Consider the following 16,507-nt stretch of genomic DNA (forward strand, 5'->3'; position numbering starts at 1 on the left):
GGGCAGCAGTGCTCTTTGTTTAATATAACAGGCTAAAAGAATTGTTACGTCTATAATCTATATAGTAATTCTTTCCACACAGCCATGACACTACTCGGATGTTAATTATGTAAGTTTCGCTCACTATAATTTTAATATACTTTGAGTATGGGCAACCTGCCATCTACCTCACCCCCTCTCTTCCCTTTTCCAAAATGCCCGCCAGAGATGCGGAAGTGTAGGGAACACCCAACACTCCATACTCTCCGCACACTGTACTTTGTCCGCACATGCGCATATTGTAGCGGCCACATCATCCCCGCCCCACCGTCCACCGCGCGCAGCCACCCGGCTCATGCGACGTGCAATACGCATCAGAGCCGTCCACCCGTCCCCGCCCATCCCTTCCCCATTGGTCACATACTTCGAGCTGCCCAATCACTTCCTCCCTACTACCCTGCTCCACCTACGTCATCCACCGCCTCCCTACTTCCCTTTTTAAACCCCTCACTCGCATAATGCCAGCACAGAGGTGCCAAGCAACTTCTAGACTACATGCTGGTAAGTTTCTAATCCTCATAATACTCACTCACACCCACGCATATATATACCTCAGTGGTGCTCAGCAGAGCTCGAATATTCGAGTAGCTCGAATATTCGAGCTCTTTTTCAGCTATTCGAGCTCGGTATTCGAGCTCCGAATAGCTGGAGCTATTCGAATGGGCTATTCGAGTGAACTCGAATAGCCCATTCACTATTCGCGCTATTCGAGCTAACAGCGCTATTCGAGCTCGAATACCGAGCTCGAATAACGTCATAGCCCAGATTGATGTCCTTAGAGCCAATCAGAGGGCTCCCAGGCCCTCTGACGGCAGCCAATCACTGAGGGGGACCCTGGCCAGCCCCTACCCTATAAATAGCGGCCGCCATGTTCTGTTTCTCCGTCCTTGCCCGACTTTGCACAGAGAGAACTGCTCCTTTGTGCGTTGGCTTAGCAAGAGCTTTATTGTGGTCATTTACCTAGCGTTTTTGCTCACATACACCTCCTATATACACCTATATTGTTGTTAGTTAGATAGACATTGTATTTTAGTTAGTAGCTTTTGTGTTACATAGAGAGAGACTCAGACAGCTGCTTCAGGCTTACAGCTTTAGGCCTCAGGGCCTTGCCTGTGTGGGCAGCTGTTCTCTCCTGTCCTCTGTTTATTTCTCATCTATACCAGTATTTCTGCTGTCCTTTAGTACTGATTTATTGTATTTTGTATTGTAGTTATACTGTAACTGTACTAGGACACTCACTCAGTCACTGTTCATAGGCTACTAGCTCCTGCGTGTGCGTGCAGTGCACTCACTGTCTGTGTACTGTACACACACACTCTATTTCCTTCTGAATAGTTATATACTGTAACTGTACTAGGACACTCACTCACTGACACTGTTCATAGGCTACTAGCTCCTGCGTGTGCGTGCACTAACTGTCTGTGTACTGTAGTGTACACACACTCTATTTCCTTCTGAATAGTTATATACTGTAACTGTACTAGGACACTCACTGTCACTGTTCATAGGCTACTAGCTCCTGCGTGTGCGTGCACTCACTGTCTGTGTACTGTAGTGTACACACACTCTATTTCCTTCTGAATAGTTATATACTGTAACTGTACTAGGACACTCACTGTCACTGTTCATAGGCTACTAGCTCCTGCGTGTGCGTGCACTCACTGTCTGTGTACTGTACACACACTCTATTTCCTTCTGAATAGTTATATTCTGTAACTGTACTAGGACACTCACTCACTGACACTGTTCATAGGCTACTAGCTCCTGCGTGTGCGTGCACTCACTGTCTGTGTACTGTAGTGTACACACACTCTATTTCCTTCTGAATAGTTATATACTGTAACTGTGCTAGGACACTCACTGTCACTGTTCATAGGCTACTAGCTCCTGCGTGTGCGTGCACTCACTGTCTGTGTACTGTACACACACTCTATTTCCTTCTGAATAGTTATATACTGTAACTGTACTAGGACACTCACTGTCACTGTTCATAGGCTACTAGCTCCTGCGTGTGCGTGCACTCACTGTCTGTGTACTGTAGTGTACACACACTCTATTTCCTTCTGAATAGTTATATACTGTAACTGTACTAGGACACTCACTCACTGACACTGTTCATAGGCTACTAGATCCTGCGTGTGCGTGCACTCACTGTCTGTGTACTGTAGTGTACACACACTCTATTTCCTTCTGAATAGTTATATACTGTAACTGTACTAGGACACTCACTCACTGACACTGTTCATAGGCTACTAGCTCCTGCGTGTGCGTGCACTCACTGTCTGTGTACTGTACACACACTCTATTTCCTTCTGATTACTGATTGATTATTGTAATTTCTGGTTGTACTTACTGTTACTACTTACTGTACTAGTAGGGACACTCAGTCACTGTTCATAGGCTAGCTCCTGCGTGTGCGTGCACTCACTCACTGTCTGTGTACACACACTCTATTTCCTTGTGATTATTACTACTGATTATTGTAACTTCTAGTTGTACTTACTGACTCTGTAACTACTTACTTACTGTACTAGACACTCACTCAGTCACCTCGCCCACCAACCCACTCCATTACAGTACCCCACTTTTCACCCGCCCTTTTAAAAAACTTTTGTGTTTACGCCCAAAACATCGAAGATGTCTGGAAGTGGCAGCCAGCGCGGTTTGGGCAAGGGGAAGGGCAGCAAGGGAATCAGGAGGAGAGGGAGCAGCATTGTGGCAAGCCGCGGGCGCGGCCGCGCCACCATGCACAGTTCCGCAGCAGCAGCGTCAGTGGCTAACATTCCTCCTATAGCCACTGGCCGTGGACGCCTTGGGCGCCGCCCAGCAGGAGCATCTGCAACTCACGCTGCAGAGACACAGCAGCAGCAGCGTGTAGCACCTGCTCCGATTTTCCTCCAGCCGGGTCGGAAACGTCCCATTGAGGAAAAGGATGCAGACACTGTGGTGCAACTGATGACGGAGGATGAGCAGCCCACCATCAGCTCTGCATCCGAGGCCTCCACCCTCACCACCACCACCACCACCACCCCTGTTCGCAGCAGCCGCCCAGCAGGGCCTGGGGAGGAGGCCAGTTCACCGTCACTCGCCGACCTGTCATTCAGCAGTCTTTTGACCCCAGGCATCATGAGTAAATTGTCTGCTGTTGTTGGCGATCTTGAGGAGGAGATGCTGATGGGCACTTTGGGGGAGGAGGGATTGGACAGCAAGACTGTGGCGACAGTCAAGCAGCCCATCCATGCATCAGGAGAGGAGTTTGGGGGGTCATCATCCCAGCAGGACATGTTTCAGGAGGGGGAGGATGATGATGACACGGTGACAGACAGAGACTGGGTGCCACCAGCTCCAGGGGATGTCGTCATCAGCAGCTCTGAGGTGGAGGAGGAGGATGTGCTTGTGGGCCTTGCAAGGAGGCGCATCATTGCAAGCATTGGCAGCAGTAGGCAGGTCCCCCAGCCTGCTGGTGTCTCAGGCTCAGCAGCAGCAGCAGCATCTGTCAGTACCACCACCAGCCGCACCCAAGCCCCCCCCCCAACCACCACAGGGAGACAGGCAGCAGCGGTTCCATGCCGTAGGGGGTTGTTTTTGTCACCAATCTGGCGCTTTTTCACCATGCCCACAGTGTACAGCAAGTACGCCACTTGCAACCACTGTCAGCGGAAGTTGAGCAGAGGTGCAGACCCCTTAAAGTTCAGCACCAGCTCGCTCATCAACCACCTTGCTGCGAAACATTTCCACCAGCATGAGGAGTTCCAGAGGCTGAAGGCATCTGGTGCTGGCAGTGGCACCACACCCATCACTGCACAGCCTTCAGCAGCAGCAGCAGCAGCAGCAACAGCAGCCACCCGCCCTCCTGCTCCTCCAGCAGCACCAGCAGGAGTGCGGAAACGCACTGCTCCTCCCCCCTCTGCAACTCCTGCCGCCGACACTGAGGCCTGTTCTGGCAGCCAGTCCTCAGTGGCCTCCTCTGCTGTGTCTGCTGATTCCCGTGCCAGCAAAAGGCCACGCCAGAGCCTTTTGAGCGAGTCCTTCCAGGGGGTGGTTAGGGCTCTGCCTCCCAGCAGCCGTCGCGTGCGGCAGCTGAACGGCTTGCTGGCACGGGCCATGTGCTCCCAACTCCTGCCGTACACGCTCGTGCAGGAGGGGAGCGACATTCGTGCGCTGCTTGCTTGCGCAGCCCCAGACTGGCAGCTCCCCAGCAGACACTTCTTCGCCTGCAAGGCCATTCCTGCACTGCACTGCTTTGTGATGGCCAATGTGGAGCGAGGGCTGGAGCACGCGGTTGGTGAAAGGGTCCACGTCACCATGGACTCCTGGAGCAGCCGCTTCGGGACAGGCCGCTACCTGTCCTTCACTGTCCACTGGGTCAGCTTGGTGGAAGGGGGTGAGGATGGGAGAGCAGCAGCGGGCACAGCAGCAGCAGCAACACAGTGGGTGGTGCCACCCCGCAGGGTCGGGGGAACTGCAGCAGGTTCCTCCGATCCTCTGCCATCCTCCGGCACACCTGGCCAAACCCCCCGCCTCAGCAGCAGCGTGAAGGCCCGCCACTACCAAGCGCTGCTGCACTTGGTCAGCCTTGGGAAGACCAAGCTGACGGCAACCCATGTGTTGGCCAAACTTCAGGAGCAGGAGAGGATTTGGCTGACCCCCAGAGGCCTCAGAGTCGGAGAGGTGGTGGCCGACAATGGGGCCAATCTGGTTGCCGCAATAGACAGGGGAAACCTGACCCACATCCCCTGTCTTGCCCACGTGCTGAACCTGGTGGTGCAGAAGTTCTTGCGCACCTACCAGGGGATGGGCGAACTGCTGGAAACGGCAAGGAACGTTGTGCGTCACTTCCGGCGCTCGGCTGCAGCCTGTGCGAGCCTGGAAGACGTGCAAAAGGAGCTGGAGCTGCCATGCCATCGGCTGATCCTTGACGTTCCGACTCGCTGGAACTCCACCCTGGCGATGTTGGAGCGTCTGTTTGAACAGAAGCACGCTGTCAACCAGTACCTTGCCCTGGCCACTGTTTCCGCCGCTCAGAGATGGGACAAGACCAGCAACATCCCGTCCATCGTCCCCGATGATGACTGGAGGCACATGCAGCAGGTGTGCTTAGTGCTGGCTCCCTTTCTGAAGGCCACTAACATGGTGAGCAGGGACCATGCTATGGTCTGCGAGTGGGTGCCCCTGGTTTGTCTGCTGAACAGGGCCCTCGATGCTTTGCTGGAACAGGGAGTGGCAGCCTTGGACCAGCAGGAGCGGCAAGCAGCTGCACAGTCCACCTCTGAGGGGGAGGAGGAGGAGGACTTGGTGAAGGTCCCTGACCTTGCTGCTGATGAGGGGGAGCAGCACAGCGCAGCTGAGTTGGTGCGGGGGTGGAGAGAGGATGAGGCTGACGAGGCAGAGGAGGAGGATGAGGACAGCACTGCCATCGATGTGCCAGCACACGTGGCCCGCCTCTTCCCAATGGCAGCGCACATGCTGGCGTGCCTGCGCAAGGACCCCAGGGTGATCCAGATGAAGCAGAGGGAGGACATCTGGATCAGCATGATGTTGGACCCACGCCTCAAGGGGAAGTTGAGCCAGTTCCTGCCGCCTGCAGGAGGAGACCCAGCGCAACAAATAAGGAGCTTGCAGCAGGCCCTTGTTGAACGCTTGGAGGAAGCCTTCCCTTGGCCTTCCACCCCCACTGTCCAGCAGCCAGCACAGAGGCAGCAGCAGGTGCCTGCATCCAGCAGCAAGCGCCCCACAGACCTGCTGTCTCTAAGCCACGAGCTCTACAGGACTGTAGAGGCTCCGGCAGCAGTGACTAGAGAGGAGGTGCATGCAGCAGCATCCTCCTCCGGTCACAGCCAGCGCCTGACCCGCATGGTGGCTGACTACATGGGGTCCTACAGCGGGCTTGACAGCGATGCCCCTGTTGATCCCATGGAGTATTAGGTCAAGAGCCTGGAGATCTGGAGCGAGCTGGCGCAGTACGCCCTGGAAGTGCTGTCCTGCCCCCCTTCCAGCGTGCTGTCCGAGCGCTGCTTCAGTGCAGCTGGTGGCGTGGTCACCGAGAAACGCTCACGTCTGTCTCACATGTCTGTGGACAGACTGACGTTTCTCAAGATGAACCAGGCGTGGGTGGAAGGCGAGTTCCTGGCCCCTGTTGTCGGCGAGAGGGGGACATGAACTGGCTGCCGGAACTTAGAACCATCGTTAATGTGCCTTACCACCCTTTACCACCTCCTGGCTCCTGCTCACTAAGCCAGCCTGGTTCACTTTGACTATTACGTCACCTGCAGCCACACATTTTACAACTACAGTGGGCTGCTGTGTACTGCCCTTCTGCTGTCTGTCTGTGTTTCCCACTGCCAGGGTACACAGATTTACATTCTGCTGCCACTCTGCCACCAGCTATTATGTCAAAAAATAGCTATATCTGTGTAATTTGTTTTACAAACAAAACCAAAAAACATAAAAAAAAAGGTTTAATTTTTCAGAGGTGCCCGGGTTAAAAACTGTGTTGTCCCAGTTGTGTATTGGACACGATGTGGGCTGCACGACCGCTGTCTGGGACCTCCTGTTGTGTTTATTTACAGCCCTGGTATCACCCGCTAGGTACCAGGGCTATTATGTCACGCTGCCTGCCTGCTGCCACACTCACACTACTCCTCCATTCCTCCTGCTGCTGCTGCTGTCTGCCTGTGTTTCCCACTGCCAGGGTACACAGAATTACATTCTGCTGCCACTCTGCCACCAGCTATTACGTCAAACAATAGCTGCTCACATTACTCCTCCATTCCTCCTGCTGCTGCTGCTGCTGTCTGTCTGTGTTTCCCACTGCCAGGGTACACAGAATTACATTCTGCTGCCACTCTGCCACCAGCTATTACGTCACAAAATAGCTATATCTGTGTAATTTGTTTTACAAACAAAACCAAAAAACCATAAAAAAAAAAGGTTTAATTTTTCAGAGGTGCCCGGGTTGAAAACTGTGTTGTCCCAGTTGTGTATTGGACATGATATGGGCTGCATGACCGCTGTCTGGGACCTCCTGTTGTGTTTATTTACAGCCCTGGTATCACCCGCTAGGTACCAGGGCTATTATGTCACGCTGTGCCTGCTGCCACACTCACACTACTCCTCCATTCCTCCTGCTGCTGCTGCTGTCTGTCTGTGTTTCCCACTGCCAGGGTACACAGAATTACATTCTGCTGCCACTCTGCCACCAGCTATTACGTCAAACAATAGCTGCTCACATTACTCCTCCATTCCTCCTGCTGCTGCTGCTGTCTGTCTGTGTTTCCCACTGCCAGGGTACACAGAATTACATTCTGCTGCCACTCTGCCACCAGCTATTACGTCCAAAAATAGCTATATATCTGTGTAATTGGTTGTAAAACCAAAACCAAAAAACCATAAAAAAAAAAGGTTTAATTTTTCTGAGGTGCCCGGGTTGAAAACTGTGTTGTCCCAGTTGTGTATTGGACACGATGTGGGCTGCACGACCGCTGTCTGGGACCTCCTGTTGTGTTTATTTACAGCCCTGGTATCACCCGCTAGGTACCAGGGCTATTATGTCACGCTGCCTGCCTGCTGCCACACTCACACTACTCCTCCATTCCTCCTGCTGCTGCTGCTGTCTGCCTGTGTTTCCCACTGCCAGGGTACACAGAATTACATTCTGCTGCCACTCTGCCACCAGCTATTACGTCAAACAATAGCTGCTCACATTACTCCTCCATTCCTCCTGCTGCTGCTGCTGTCTGTCTGTGTTTCCCACTGCCAGGGTACACAGAATTACATTCTGCTGCCACTCTGCCACCAGCTATTACGTCCAAAAATAGCTATATATCTGTGTAATTTGTTTTACAAACAAAACCAAAAAACCATAAAAAAAAAAAAGGTTTAATTTTTCAGAGGTGCCCGGGTTGAAAACTGTGTTGTCCCAGTTGTGTATTGGACACGATGTGGGCTGCACGACCACTGTCTGGGACCTCCTGCCTGCTGTGTTTATTTACAGCCCTGGTATCACCGCTAGGTACCAGGGCTATTATGTCACGCTGCCTGCCTCATTGACTGCCTGCTGCCACACACTCATCCTCCTCCTCCTGCTGCTGAATTTACCTCCTGCTGTCTGTGTGTTTACACTGCCAGGGAGCACATACAATGGCACTTCCAACATGCGTGCGCCACCAGCTATTTGTTACGCTCAAAAATAGCTGCATTTCTTTAAAAAAAAAATTGAAAAGAGAAATAAGTGAAGAAGAAGAAGACGATATAGAAAAAGAAGGAGAAGAAGAAGAAGGAGAAGAAGAAGAAGAAGATGAAGAAGAAGAAGAAGAAGAAGAAGAAGAAGAAGAAGAAGAAGAAGAAGAAGAAGAAGAAGAAGAAGAAGAAGAAGAAGAAGAAGAAGAAGAAGAAGAAGAAGAAGAAGAAGAAGAAGAAGATGAAGAAGATCAAGAAGAAGAAGATGAAGAAGATGAAGAAGAAGAAGATGGAGAAGATGAAGAAGATGAAGAAGATGAAGAAGAACAAGAAGAAGATGAAGAAGATGAAGAAGATGATGAAGAAGAAGAAGAAGATGAAGAAGAAGATGAAGAAGATCAAGAAGAAGAAGATGAAGAAGAAGAAGATGGAGAAGATGAAGAAGAAGAAGATGAAGAAGATGAAGAAGAAAAAGAAGAAGATGAAGAAGATGAAGAAGAAGAAGAAGAAGAAGAAGAAGAAGAAGAAGAAGATGAAGAAGAAGAAGAAGAAGAAGATGATGATGAAGAAGATGAAGAAGATGAAGAAGAAGAAGAAGATGAAGAAGAAGAAGAAGAAGAAGACAATATAGAAGAAGAAGAAGAAGATATAGAAGAAGATATAGAAGAAGAAGATATAGAAGAAGATATAGAAGAAGAAGATATAGAAGATAAATAATAATAATAAGAAGAAGAAGTATATACAGTACTGAACAAAATTCTGGACACAACTTATCTTTCCACCTTTTTTTTTTTTTAAAGGAACATCCCCACATAATCACTTGCTGTTGTTACTTGGAAAAAAAGATGTTTCTTGCATCATTCACCCTCAAAACAAGTGTTGGAAGCTATTTAAGGCCAATTCGAATAGTCAGCTCGAATAATGAGCTCGAATACTGACTCGAATAGTGAGCTCGAAGTCCGAGGTCGAATCGAATAGTAAAAATTATTCGACTCGAATATTCGACTGACCTCGAATAATTTACTATTCGAATTCGACCAAACTCGAATTTTAAAAAGGGGTATTTGAGCACCACTAATATACCTACACTCCCACCCCTCCTCACCTGTAGGCACCACGTGTGCACTCCCTTCCAAATTCCACCATACAGCAATCAATTTCTCCTGCCGCTCATTTAAAAGCACTCGCACCCAATCCCCCATACAACCCACACATAGACACCATGAGACACTCATGCATCGTCTTTGGTCCAATATTAATACAGAAAAACGTTCTGCCACATCTATAGATACATCTATATGTATTAGGAACACAGAATATTCTACAATATACTACCCCATTCCATTATGTTACTATTTTAGATAATATTTTAGTGAAATACAGTACCCTCTTTTTAGAATATATGCATGTATGGATCCTCCACGCTCTAACAATTATATATGTATATAACACACCAAAATTATACAATTGTACCACACATAGTATTCTGATGGTTGTTACTTATCTCTGTCATTTTCCAGTGTATTGCTCCTGTCTTGTATTGCCTGAGGAAGCGGGTTCTTGCCTGCGAAATGCATTGCGACTTTTCATTGGGAGTAAATGAATAAATTGTGTATTTTTTTTTAAATTTCGACAGTATATATGTCTGTTTATGGTTAGCTGGTCCACCACCGCAACCGGAACAATTTTAAACTTTTTAGTGACTTTTATCCTACCGACGCCTCTGTACATCTCTGCGCATCTAGAAAACCTTTCAGGTACAGGCTTGCGTATGTCTGTGCTAGGAGGAGATCGCACTGTATTTACAGCCGTCTGATAGACTTGTACAGTCCCAGACAAAGCGTTGATCTGGGTCTGGTGACTGTCCAGCACTCGGGTGTAATTCTCCACCGTAGTGGTGAGTGCATCAAGACGGCTGCTGAGTGCATCCATTTGGGTTTGGTCTGCCGTTCTGTAAAAATCGGTGTTCTGTATATCAGATGGCAGCGGTACAGACGGGGTAGACAAGAGCGAGGTCAAAATGCAAGCAAGAGGTCGGCACACAGTCTAATACAATCAGATGTTCAATAATAATATTACAAGAATATATACGAAAATAACAAACGACTGACTAATTGGAGTACATATATATTGTGCGTCTACACAATATATTAATGTAGCTCAAAGTAACTAGCTAAAGCAAGAACCAGCGAACTGATTAGTATCAAGGTCACCGAGCAATGAATGCTCTGGCCTTAAATACAAAAATTCTCTATTAGCAACCACTCCCACCTGGTGATGTCACCTAGTGACATTACCTGCTGACACCCCTAAGCCCTCCTCCTAAGCCTATAAGGCTTATCAGAACTCACACGCGACCCAAAGGTCGCACCGCGCACGTGCGAGTTGGAAGACACCGCTGGAGGGACGCCGGGGATACCGCCAGAGGATTCCAGTGCAGAAGTCCCACCGCTCGCCTGAACCACGCCGGAGACGCCGCGGGACCTGCCGCTGGAAGGTAAGTTCATTACAAGACCTTACTGAGAAAGTCACCAGCTGCAGAAGAGTAGCAACCTGCCCCCCTGATGACAGTCAGCTGTTGGCAGAAAGATTAAAGGGGCACTACAGCAAAATATAAGCTCTTGGGATTTCCCCAATAGTAAGTTTCTATTAAACAGAGCATATTAGGCGGTGCTTTTGTTTATAGAGCTCATCTGTATAAGATTTATAGCTCACCTACAGATCCTGCATCGCATCGCAAGGCAAGGAAATGATGGACTCTGTATTCAGTTACACTGTGTGCTTAGAGCTATCTTTCTCCTCTTGTCAGCTGAAAGCAATGCAAGCCCTGTCTCCTATGCTGTGAAATGTGTTAGGTAAATAAACAGGCAGCCTTTTTATTTACCTAAGACATTCCAAAGCGCAGTACTTTCTCCTGAATGAACTTGCACTAGGAGGACGGGGCTGTGAGCTGACGGAGAGGAGAAAGATATTAGTCCTAATCACACAGCCTAGCTTTCATTGCCTTGGCATGGCAGAATTTGTATCTGAGTTAAAAATGAACTTTGAAAACCAAACCGCCGTCTAATATGTGTTTCTCTTTCTAATAGACACTTGCTTTTAGGGAAATCCCAAAAGCTTATATTTCACTGTAGTGCCCCTTTAACGCTGAACTCCAACCCTGAAAATTCTCTAATACAGAGACAATGGTGGTCAGGCTGCTTCTTTGACAAACCTACACCCCCTCCAGCTTCAGTAGTATTCTAAAATAAGAGTCCAAGGAGATCTTTTTGGTCTTCACAAGTGACTGGATTTCTTTGCCCCCTCATGCCCCAGCCATATCCCCTCCACCATGTCATGTATGACCGGAAGTCAGATAGTGCTCACACGGCAAAGGATGGCACTCGAGTCACAGTTGGATCTTCATGTAATTTTTGAGACCTGATAGAGCTCAGTAGAAGTTTTTTTTTTGAGAGCTAACTGTACTGATGGATTGGAAAGTCCCTCAATTGAGCAACATTACCCACAGTGTCTCTTATAAAGATACACACAGTTTCACATTGAAGAATAAAGGTTGATGTGTTATTATTATTATTATTATTATTATTAGCTTGCTGTAACTGTAAGGTGGATTGGTGATGTCTTTTGATATACTTTTGATGTGTTTTTTATTTGTGTTATCTGTTCTTTTGTTTCATCATTTTGGGGCATTTAGTTATATGAGGAGAAGACTTTGTGTATAATTAGATCTAATATTGTGATATACTATATGTTAATGTAAGGGTTGTTTTGTTATGTATTGGATGTATACTAGAGGGCGCTCTCTTTCCTGAATGCCTGCTTTGGATGAGGCTGATGTCTTCACAGGGGTGTCTGTGAAAAATAGTGGCGGCAGAGTTGGGAGCAGAAGTTTTCTGGTGACAAATAGCAGCAATGGGGGGGAGGGTTATTGTTAGGTGTAGATGTTGGGGGTTATCCATAGATAGGGGAGTGTTCCTGTTAAGCATAGATAGGGGAGTGTTCCTGTTAAGCAGGGCTGGGCAGAGGCAGAGGCGAGAGAGGCTCCAGCCTCAGGGCGCAGTGTAGGAGGGGGCGCAAAACTCACTCAGTTATCATTCCCCTATTGTGTTTGAAGCAGAGAGAAATAAAAAAGGGGATGCATGACAGTGGCTGCAAGCCAGATAACTACAGATTAAGGTGTTGGGAACACTGGGGCACCGCTTAGTCTAATAGCAATCAGTGTGTGACGGCTGCGGTGGGAAGAATGGGATGGAGGGGCGCACTTTGGTGTTTCAGCCTTGGGTGCTGGAGGACCTTGTCCCGGCTCTGCTGTTAAGCATAGATAGGGGAGGGTTCCTGTAAGGCATAGATAGAGGAGGGTTCTTGTTAGGAATAGATAGAGGAGGATTCCTGTTAGGAATAGATAGAGGAGGGTTCCTGTTAGGAATAGAAAGAGGAGGATTCCTGTTAGGAATAGATAGAGGAGGGTTCCTGTTAGGAATAAATAGAGGAGGATTCCTGTTAGGAATAGATAGAGGGGGATTCCTGTTAGGCATATATAGAGCAGGGTTCTTGTTAGGTATAGATAGAGGAGGGTTCTTGTTAAGCATAGATAGAGAAGGGTTCTTGTTAGGCATAGATAGAGAAGGGTTCTTGTTAGGCATAGATAGAGAAGGGTTCCTGTTAGGCATAGATATGGGAGGGTTCCTGTTAGGCATAAATAGAGGAGAGTTCCTGTTAGGCATAGATAGAGGAGGGTTCCTGTTAGGCATAGATATGGGAGGGTTCCTGTTAGGCATAAATAGAGGAGAGTTCCTGTTAGGCACAGATAGAGGAGGATTATTGTTAGGCATAGATAGGGAGAGTGCCTGTGAGAATTAGGGTACAGAGGGGTATAGTAAAATATTGGTATAATTACTGATATTCTATTACTGCTATTTTGCGCCCAATTTCCCGCATGCCTTTTTTATTTGCATAGATGCATACAATGGTGTTTAAAGGAGGTGCCCCTATCCAGAGCCGGATTAAGGCTAAATGGGGCCCTAAGCAAAGTAACTGATTTGGGCCCCCCCATCATGTCGTAATAGAATCAGAAGATGCAGCTGCACAGCAATATGTCGCACACACCGGGCAGCCGAGCTACTGGTTGCTATGGGCAACAGCCCGTATTCCTCTGTGGGTGCACAATGCAGGGAATAGCAGCGGCAAAATGCAGAGTGAGAGATGAATGGCTGGGACATTTGCACTCAGGGGCTGGGGCACCCCTGTGAAGAGGGCGCCAGATATCACAGCAGCAGGCAGCACTTTCCCCCTGCATCTCCAGCCTGGCAATAGCAGAAAGCTCTGGACACCGCCAAACTGGAAGCCGTTCCCCAGACAGAATTACATAACCACCCCCACCACCGAACAACCAATTTCCTCCCAAACTAGACAGCCACCATGCAGCCTCCATTCCAGTGAATACGATAGTCCAGCAGAGAAGGCAGCCGCAGTGGGGGAGAATGATAGCACCAGATGAATCACATTCACCTATTGCGATCCAAGCAATAGAGGTCCCGTTATCCGGAGCCCATCTGTCTCCTCTAGAGTGCTGCCGCTCTGTTACTACTACTATTACTACTTCCTACTTCATGTCTGATCTGAGAATCAGGAAGTTCAGAGCGAGCAGCTGCACTGTAGAAGAGACAGATGGGTTTCAGATGACGGGATCTCTATTGCTTGGATCATGGATAGGTGAGTGAGCGTTTGCCATCTGCTGCTATCATTCTTGCTGCAGCTGTTGTTCTCTGTGGGAAGGGAGGGTGGAATGGGCAGCGGCAGAGCGCACAGTAGCAGGAGGGGGACCTAGGAGGAGAGCCTGGCTCTGAAGACAATCAGCAGCGCACGGCATCATTTGACAAGACAAGACAAATAACATTTATATCGCGCTTTTCTCCTGGTGGACTCAAAGCGCCAGAGCTGCAGCCACTAGGACGCGCCCTATAGGCAGTAGCAGTGTTAGAGAGACTTGCCTACGGTCTCCTACTGAATAGGTGCTGGCTTACTGAACAGGCAGAGCTGAGATTTGAACCCTGGTCTCCTGTGTCAGCGGCAGAGCCCTTAAAGGGACTCCAAGCAGTGCCTGTGGATATGCCTTTAAGCATACCCACAACTAATTCATTACATCCTCACACCTACCAGCATGATGTTTGTAATTATATCCCCCTGGGTTCCTTATATTTCATTGCATTGTGCTGAATCGAGCTGCCAACTTTGGAGAAAAGTCGTCCTGTGGCCGTGATTTCGATCGTGAAAATATCAAAAACTAAAAGGCATAGAGCAGCTGTTTATATATCATTGGAAAGAGGAGAAAAAGAGCTTCAAAATGATATGCATCTTTCCATAGTTACTGTACTGCTCAGAGTCCCTTTAACCATTATACCATCCAGCCACCGCTGACTTTGGAGAAAAGTCGTCCTGTGGCCGCGATTTCGATCGCGAAAATATCAAAAACTAAAAGGCATAGAGCAGCTGTTTATATATCATTGGAAAGAGGAGAAAGAGAGCTTTAAAATGATATAAATCTTTCCATAGTTACTGCACTGCTCAGAGTCCCTTTAACCATTATACCTTCCAGCCACCGCTGACTTTGGAGAAAAGTCATCCTGTGGCCGCGATTTCAATCGCGAAAATATCAAAAACTAAAAGGCATAGAGCAGCCGTTTAGATATCATTGGAAAGAGGAGAAAGAGAGCTTTAAAATGATATGCATATTTCCATAGTTACTGCACTGCTCAGAGTCCCTATAACCATTATACCATCCAGCCACCTCTGACTTTGGAGAAAAGTCGTCCTGTGGCCGCGATGTCGATCGCGAAAATATCGAAAACTAAAAGGCATAGAGCAGCTGTTTATATATCATTGGAAAGAGGAGAAAGAGAGCTTTAAAATGATATGAATCTTTCCATAGCTACTGCACTGCTCAGAGTCCCTTTAACCATTATACCATCCAGCCACCGCTGACTTTGGAGAAAAGTCGTCCTGTGGCCGCGATTTCAATCGCGAAAATATCGAAAACTAAAAGGCATAGAGCAGCCGTTTAGATATCATTGGAAAGGGGAGAAAAAGAGCTTTAAAATGATATGCATCTTTCCATAGTTACTGCACTGCTCAGAGTCCCTTTAACCATTATACCATGCAGCCACCGCTGACAGGATGGCAAGGGCTGGTTTATGTGCTAATGGGGCCCCTTTGACTCTGAATGGGGCCCCAAGCGACTGCTTTTGTTGCCTGGTCGGTAATCCGGCCCTGCCCCTATCTTTATGGTTACTTTGGTATAATCCGAAGATATGAATATTGTCACTTAGCTCCCCAGATAGTGGAAATAAACATAACTGATACAAATTTGAGTATAGCTTAAAAGTAAGGATGCAGATCAGTATAAATATTCATTTGTTGTAATGCTAGGTACACACGATGAGATTTCCTGGCAGATTTCCTGCCAGACTCATTATTTCCAGCATGTCCGAACTGATTTCTGATCGATTTTCCGAACGATTTTCCATAGAAGTGAATGGAAAATTGATCAGAAATCAGATTGGACATGCTGTAAATAATCGATCTGGCAGGAAATCTGCCAGAAAATCTCATCATGTGTATCTAGCATTACAGAGTATCCTAAATGTATTCAAATATTATCAATATCATATAGTCTACTTACCCATGCTAAACACATTGTGCATTTTCTCCAGTGTTAATATTAATAGATTTTTAAATGGCATGTCGGGGTTTTCAGAAAAATATGTTTCCAGCATTGCTCTAGAGTCATGTAGCTCATCGTGCTTATGGTAGAGCTTATAGGAGCTGCGATCCATCTTGTATGTCAGGCAGAAAACTAGTCTCAGCTTTCCCCTCTGTAATCCTGATAATGAGAAGGTCCTGGAGACTCTTTTATACCTATAAGACTCATTAGCAATTCTGACTATCACAAGCACATCATGTGTTCTGGATCTCATCATGGGAACTTAGCTCTATGTATATAGCTGTATGTATACTTATGTGATCACATGCTAGGCATGATTAATTGCAGCTTCATGAAATCAAAACAAAAAAATCTTATACAGCGTGTACAGTACAGTACTTTAACCCTTTCGGGACCGGCCGCCTAACCCCCCTTCAGGACCAGGCATTTTTGCAGAAGGGGGGGTCAGGCAGGGTCTGGCTGGGCTGTCTTCCCTCTGTGTGACCAGGTGTCTCCCCTTGTCAGCAGCAATCACTCACCTTCCAGGCTTTAGCGACGAGCCGCAGCAGATCCCTCCACTCCAGTTGGCAT

At 47.9% G+C, this 16,507-nt stretch overlaps 1 protein-coding gene across 1 annotated transcript in view; it reads right to left on the bottom strand.

The window, feature by feature from the left end:
* The window catches only part of LOC137522999 (indolethylamine N-methyltransferase-like), a 32,723-nt gene extending 16,638 nt beyond the window's left edge, over positions 1-16,085 (bottom strand). Inside the window, exon 1 of the mRNA XM_068243174.1 lies at positions 15,896-16,085. Coding sequence (XP_068099275.1) covers positions 15,896-16,049 — 154 coding nt within the window. The 5' untranslated portion in view covers positions 16,050-16,085. The remainder of the gene's footprint in view (positions 1-15,895) is intronic.
* Positions 16,086-16,507: the final 422 nt, after the last annotated feature.

This window comes from Hyperolius riggenbachi, chromosome 6 (assembly GCF_040937935.1).
Source record: "Hyperolius riggenbachi isolate aHypRig1 chromosome 6, aHypRig1.pri, whole genome shotgun sequence".
NCBI lineage: Eukaryota > Metazoa > Chordata > Amphibia > Anura > Hyperoliidae > Hyperolius > Hyperolius riggenbachi.